The sequence below is a fragment of the Leptonychotes weddellii genome, chromosome 3 (genome assembly GCF_054177405.1).
Source record: "Leptonychotes weddellii isolate Sample4059 chromosome 3, ASM5417740v2, whole genome shotgun sequence".
Taxonomy (NCBI): domain Eukaryota; kingdom Metazoa; phylum Chordata; class Mammalia; order Carnivora; family Phocidae; genus Leptonychotes; species Leptonychotes weddellii.
The window spans coordinates 108,432,321-108,438,858 of record NC_138371.1 but is presented as its reverse complement, the minus strand read 5'-3'; the positions used below and the strand labels follow the sequence as shown (position 1 = coordinate 108,438,858).

The window sequence follows — 6,538 nt, the reverse complement described above, 5'->3', positions numbered from 1 at the left end:
ACACAAAGTTTGCTTTAAATATTTTTTTGGGGGAAAGGACACCACACTTCTACTCAATTGAGAGAAACATTTTTACGGTCTTGAGGTCTTTTATTTTCTTTACATTTATCATGCCATGAATTCATAGGGAATGGGTTCCAGCAGTTCGGGCTCCTTTCCATTAGTTCTCACAAAGTGTGCTTCTCTGGGTGGGGCAGGCTATTAAAAAAAAAAAGCAAGAACAGTAATCAATTTCAAAGTGTTCTCAGGAACAAAGAAATAACATACTCAAATTCATTAACTTTCATATAAAAGAAAATTACCACTGAGCAAGTTTTAAAATTCCCAAGATCAATACCAAGAAATCATCTGTCAAGCACTCACCTGGCGCTTCAGTTGAACCCAAGTACCTTTCTCTTTGGCTTCCTTCTTTTTCTGGTCATTTTCCTTCACACGCTTCAGGAAGCTGTCTCGGCTCTTTGAATGTTTAATATGCTCAATGCGTACATTAATTCTCTTGGCAAGAATCTTGCCCCTGGGGAGAATCAACATTACTATAAATGCTTCAGCAAAAATGTTAACAAAGTCCAATTTTATTTGGCAGTTTCATTTATTAAACAAACCACAAACCTTTTACCAACAGATAGCATTACTCAGCAAGGCCATGGCTAATTTACAATCATTAATTGTACTGTAAGAGGCCTTGAAGCAAACATCTCTACTTTTTCTTTTTTTTTTTTTTAAGATTTATTCACTGGGGTGCTTAGGTGGCTCAGTCAGTTGAGCCTTCCACTCTTCGGTTTTGGCTCAGGTCACAATCCTAGGGTCATGGGATTGAACCCTGTGTTGGGATCTGCACTCAGCAGGGTGTCTGTTGGAGATTCTCTCTCTCTCTCCTCTCCCTTTGCCCCTCCGCACTGCTCATGTTCTCGCTCTAAAAATAAATAAAAGATTTATTTTGGGGGGGAGGTAGAAGGAGAGGGAGTCTTAAGCAGACTCCATGCTGAGCATGGAGCCTGACGTGGGGCTCGAGAGCCCACAACCCAAGCCAAAACCAAGAGATGCTCACCAACTGCACTACCCATACGCCCCCAAACATCTCCACTTCTAAGCTTTCTTTTGATGAGGTAACAGACCTTGAAATACTATATAACCAAAACCAAATCACTAACTCAATTTACTACTTACTATTCTTTTTTATACTCTGAAAACTAGAACTGCTTAACACCAAACCCTAATAAAACTTTCCATTAAGTCTAGTTCAATTTGTTTCCTCTGACAGGATACAAGGCAAACACCCAGTTTGCTTGAGTTTTAAAAGGATATTTCCTTTGCCCCACTTGAATGACCAATAAAGACATAAGTCCAATTGGCAAAGTGAAAAGGGGGTATGGGGTATGAAGGAATACTGATCGGCTAGAAAGAACCCTGACTAAAAAGAACCCCGACGTTACTTACTTAACTTGTTTGTTTACAACAATGCCAACAGCATGCTGAGTAACATTGTAGACTCTTCCAGTTTTGCCATGGTAACATTTGTGGGGCATTCCTTTTTGAACAGTGCCCATTCCCTGTTAAGAAAGGAGATGAAAGTTATGCCAGCATTTCCCCTTCCTTTTACATCCTGACTCTTATTAAACTAACTAAGATATTCTAAAATTTTCTTTTAAATAGCAACTCAAGAGCTTTCAGAGCCGGTGAAATGTGTTTTTCACATTGCTTTAAGCAATCAAAAAGACAATCATCATTAAGCTCCAGAGTACCAGGATACATTTAAATATTGGTCACAAAACAAAACTGTCACTTGTTTTTTACGAAAGTAACAATCTCTAACACCATCAACAATTAAATTTTGCACTAAGGTATTATTCCTTTCTACCTCCACAAATTCACAACCTGTTAACAAGTAACGAGAAAATTCTTAGACTCAGGAATAGCACTTTAAAAACTCTGGTTTCTGAGTTAAATAGCCATTCTACACTTACCAGCTCTTATTCAGACCAAAGATTTTTCCCTATTCAGGAGAATAAAAAGCCAACAGATGCAACATACACTAGTATGTGAATTCCAAATTAAACTTTTCTACCTTCTAATATTCTGTAAGTTATTTACCCAATTGTAGAATTTACCTTGATGTCCACAATATCACCTTTTTTATAGATTCGCATGTATGTGGCCAAAGGAACAACTCCTGCACCCAAAAAAATGAGTATAGTCAGTATCAAGATTAAAAAGTCTAGAGTATAAAAGAAACATGCAAGCTTATTAGCTTTCAACATACTCTATTTTTGACAGTTTTATTTTTAAATCTCATTTATAAGAAACTACTATATGAAATTTATGCTTTTATTACAAAAACAAGTTAGGTAGATGTTGGTTAATTAATACCATTTAGTAAGAATGCATTGTATGAAGGTATGCTATGTTTGCTCTCTAGAGGGTAAATCTACTTACCATGTTTTCTGAAAGGTCTAGAGAACATATAGCGAGTACCTCTCCTCTTTCCCTTTGTGTTGGTCATTTTGGCAAATTACTGAAAACAGAAAGTATAAAACAGTTAAATGCAAATACAAAATTGACATTTGTCTTTTTAAACAAAAACCAATCAAACAACCCTGTAAATGTCAAACGCTTGCATTACAGGAGCTACAGAATTAAGAAATGTAAGAAGCTGATTCACCAATTGATATTTCTTATAAACGGTAAAAACCCATCATTTTGGCATGTAAGATTTTTGCCGAAACTGCCTAAGTGTTGTTAACATTAAAGCTACTAAGTAGCAGGATTTTATTTTAAACCCACACCAGTACTTTCCCTGTTAGAACATAAAAACACAACAAAACTTCTAAAACCACGCTGTCTGTAGTAGAACCCAGCCCAGAATGCCAAAGGCACTGGGATTAACTAACTTGGTGGTAATTTATTTGTTGTTGGAGAACAAGACAACTCAGCCCTGCATTTTTACATGGTGATTAAACCCCTTCTCTTATTGGTGTTATTTTTTGTGACAGTGTATCTTACACAGCATCTGCCACAAATTTCCAAATCACTTCATACTTCTGATTACTCCATCATTTACTAATAAATGTATGCAGAGTTGAAGGGTTTTGAAAAACACAGGCTTTATAACTACTGACCTAATCTGACTCAGGTTCTGCCACGTGCTTCCTGAGCAATTTATATTTAAATTCTGATCATCGTCTGCGAAATGGGGTTAATACTTACAATTACCTGAGGTAATGTCTACAAAGCATTGAGCAAGTTCTAGCCTATGGTTTAGTAAGTGGTAATCAATTTATCATTATCTAAGAATTCACAGATAGGCATTTCAAATCAAGTATTTCACTGTTTCCCAAAAGGTTAAAACAATGGTTTTTATTGCTTTAGGTCATTCGAGGGCAGAACTATCATTGCTAAGAATTACTCCTACCACAAGGCAGATATGTTAAGTCAGGCTTAACCTGATGGGACTGTAACATAAATCAGTCTCTTATTAACATTCCTTTTTTTCTTATTTTACGATTTATTTGAGAGAGAATGAAAGAGAGCACACAAGCAGGGGGAGGAGCAGACGCCCCACGGAGCAGGGAGCCCCACGCGGGGCTCGATCCCAGAACCCTGGGATCATGACCTGAGCCCGACTGAGCCACCCCGGTGCCCTCTTATTAATACTTCTTAAAGAAAAGTGACTCCAGAGTACCTTATTCATTAACCTGGGAGGTATGGAGACACAATGTTTCACCTAACCCACCAAAACCACATCATTGTTACAACAAATGCATCCGTTACTTTTTTTTTTTTTTAAAATGTTTTATTTATTTATTCATGAGAGAGAGGCAGAGGCAGAGGGAGAAGCAGGCTCCCTTCCTAGTAGGGAGCCCGATGCGGGACTCGATCCCAGGACCCTGGGATCATGACCTGAGCCGAAGGCAGACACCCAACCATCTGAGCCACCCAGGCGCCCCGCATCCGTTACTTTTTAAAAAGGCAACTAAGCATCTATTAAGTGCCAGATATTCTGCTTTAATTCTCAAATTCTCTACATTTGTGTCAACTCATACCCAAGTGTTAAGTTCATAAACAACAGTCTGCAGGTCCAAATCACTTTATGGAGTCACTAAGTGGCAGATTCAGTAATGGAAAGTAATTTGACTCCAGTGTCCGTTGTCTTTCCACCAGATCCATTCTCCCCAGGAAGAAATCTATCTTACATCACGAACCAACACACGCTTTAAAAAAATACGGCGCCTGGGTGGCTCAGTTGGTTAAGCGACTGCCTTCGGCTCAGGTCATGATCCCGGAGTCCCGGGATCCCGCATCGGGCTCCCTGCTCAGCAGGGAGTCTGCTTCTCCCTCTGACCCTCCCCCCTCTCATGCTCTCTCTCTCTCTCTCTCAAATAAACAAAATATTTAAAAATAATAATAAGTAGGAAACAGTGATGCTTTAGATTATTTAACAGTACCAAACAGGACCCACTATAAAATGCAACCTACAGTTTGCTCAACTCTGGTAGCTAACATTTACAAACTAGATGAAAAGACGAAAGAAAAAAAAACATGAAAAAAAGAAAAGTAAGATTAAGTGGTAATTCAATGACTTTCCCCCTAAGATTCCAAATGAGACACCTAACTATTCACATGCTGCCCCAGCGTTAACAAAACAATACTTGTGGCAACCGGAAAGCACTTTCCATTTGTCCAAACGCGATTTGGGGGCCCAATTTAAAACAACCGGGTTAATTTCACGCACTAAAGCCGAGCGGTCTACCGGTCCTATCATGCAAGGCATCCACTGTTCTCAGACCGCAAACCCAGGTTTTCACACACAACTAGGCCTCACCGGAAGTTAAAGCACATGCCTTTAAACCCGTAAACCCAGTCCTACTACCCCTAAGCTCCTATCCCACAGCATCACAGGTTTAGGCTTTACATTAGTGGCAAAACCGCCACACTGAAGAGTTCGAAAGGCACTGGGCCACGCGGCCGCACAAAACCTGTCCGAAGGCCCAGAATACCGAGGCTGAAGCCGTGGGGACACAGGAAAAACAAATTCTTTCCCAGACTGACCCGAACTGCCTCACCCCAGGGACTCGGCTTCGCTTTTCTCGAGTCTCTCCCCACGCAGGGCCGCGGCCTTGCCGTCTGGTTCTCAGCCCCCGGCCCGGCGCACGCCGCTCCTGGTCTGGGACGACCATAACTCCACCACCCAGGTCAGTGGGCCCAGGACAAGCTAGACGGTCTCTCAAGGACCTCAGTGCACTGCCGCTGTGGTCACAAGTTCAGAAGTTGAGTTCGTGAGACACGCGGCTCCGGGAGCCACACGCCAGCCCTACCTGGAAGATGGCGGTTCCGGCCGAAAGGAAGGAGGCGGAGCCGCAGCGCGCGCCTTACAAGGGCCTACGGGCTGCCCACAGCACTGCCTGAAAGAAATGCCAGCCGAAAGCAACTCTTCTGGGGAAGGAGATCTTCTCAGAGAACAAGGGGAGCCTGGCTGAATATTTTTCTTTCTTGTGAAAAAGAGACAATAGACCAACACAAGCTGACTCTTGGATCTTTCCGGACAGCCCGGAAAGGGGCCTTCAGGGGCGTCAATCACGGCGCCGGTGACCCAAGCGTGGGGACGTTTGCCTTTGCGTCGAGCTTACGCCGGAAGCGCGCGTGTGTCGGCGTCTCCGGGCGCCGCGGAGAGGTTGGTGTAACGGCGTCTAAGCCTTTTGTGGGGCTCGTAACAGCTCTATGTTTGCAGAAATGATTACGTGGGCGCAGAAGACAAATTGTAGTGAGGCAAACGTATTATCCAGTTTGTATGTCTTTCAAGAGGTTTTTTTCTTCTATGAGTCAAGATATACCACACTCTTGTTGGCGTGTGCGTGTTAAACATGCATTTTGAAAGCAATTTGACAAAATAAAGTAAAACTGCAAATTTTCAAATACTGTACCCTAGTATTTTGCTCCTAAGTATATATCTTGTAGGAACGTTGACATGTAAATCAGGACATAAAAGCAAAAAATTAGCAACATCCACCGAAGAGAGTACATTCATTAATGGGATGCTCATATGATGGAATATGCCAGTAAATCAATACTAGACCCAGAAATATGAGACAAAAAGAGGAGGTTGTGGAACGCATAGTATGACGATCTACATAGAATCTGAAAACATGTAAAACAGTACCGTATGTTGCTTAGCTACATATGCATACGTAATGGAAGAAGTCAAGAAATAAAAGGGAAAAAAATCGAATTTAGAAATCTATTTCATGTCCAGTAGGGAAGGAACCATGAAGTAGTATAAGAGGTTTTTACTATCTTGATTATTACTGAAAATATAGGTAGCCATTGTTTTATTTGTTACACTTTTTGATATGTATTATTTTAATAGCATGTTTTTTAGAGTAGTGTTAGATTTATTTAAAACAATTTTTGAGAAAATAGTACAAAGAATTTCTGTATACCTGGTACCCAGTTTCCCCTATTAACATTTTACATTGGTATGATGTATTTGTTACAATTAGTGGACCAATTTTGTACATTATTGATAACTAAAATCCATTGTTTA

At 40.7% G+C, this 6,538-nt stretch overlaps 1 protein-coding gene and 2 non-coding genes across 4 annotated transcripts; all 3 read right to left on the bottom strand.

Annotated features, from left to right (window-relative positions):
* RPL21 (ribosomal protein L21) lies at positions 1-5,420 on the bottom strand. 2 transcript variants are annotated; one of them, XM_006745620.3, is made up of 6 exons: positions 5,313-5,420; positions 2,434-2,512; positions 2,109-2,170; positions 1,438-1,550; positions 364-514; positions 1-198 (listed from the first exon to the last, which is right to left on the bottom strand). In XM_006745620.3, the coding sequence occupies exons 2-6, from the start codon at positions 2,498-2,500 to the stop codon at positions 109-111; spliced, it is 483 nt and encodes a 160-aa protein (XP_006745683.1). In that variant the 5' UTR covers positions 2,501-2,512; positions 5,313-5,420; the 3' UTR covers positions 1-108. The 2 variants fall into 2 exon arrangements, with proteins under 2 accessions (XP_006745683.1, XP_030897593.1); XM_031041733.2 differs by lacking the exon at positions 5,313-5,420 and adding an exon at positions 5,061-5,300.
* Positions 1,244-1,370, bottom strand: LOC115944977 (small nucleolar RNA SNORA27). The gene has a single exon (XR_004079462.1). It is a non-coding gene; the product is annotated as a small nucleolar RNA SNORA27 (small nucleolar RNA).
* On the bottom strand, positions 1,663-1,733 carry LOC115944976 (small nucleolar RNA SNORD102). The gene has a single exon (XR_004079461.1). It is a non-coding gene; the product is annotated as a small nucleolar RNA SNORD102 (small nucleolar RNA).
* Positions 5,421-6,538: the final 1,118 nt, after the last annotated feature.

Bases quoted from the DNA above. Each gene is read 5' to 3' on its own strand.
- RPL21 (XM_006745620.3), bottom strand. From the start codon at position 2,500: ATGACCAACACAAAGGGAAAGAGGAGAGGTACTCGCTATATGTTCTCT. The intron at 2,171-2,433 runs GTAAGTAGATTT...TTTTGGGTGCAG, and splicing joins TAGACCTTTCAGAAAACATG to GAGTTGTTCCTTTGGCCACA. The intron at 199-363 runs GTGAGTGCTTGA...TTTTTTTAATAG, and splicing joins GGGTTCAACTGAAGCGCCAG to CCTGCCCCACCCAGAGAAGC.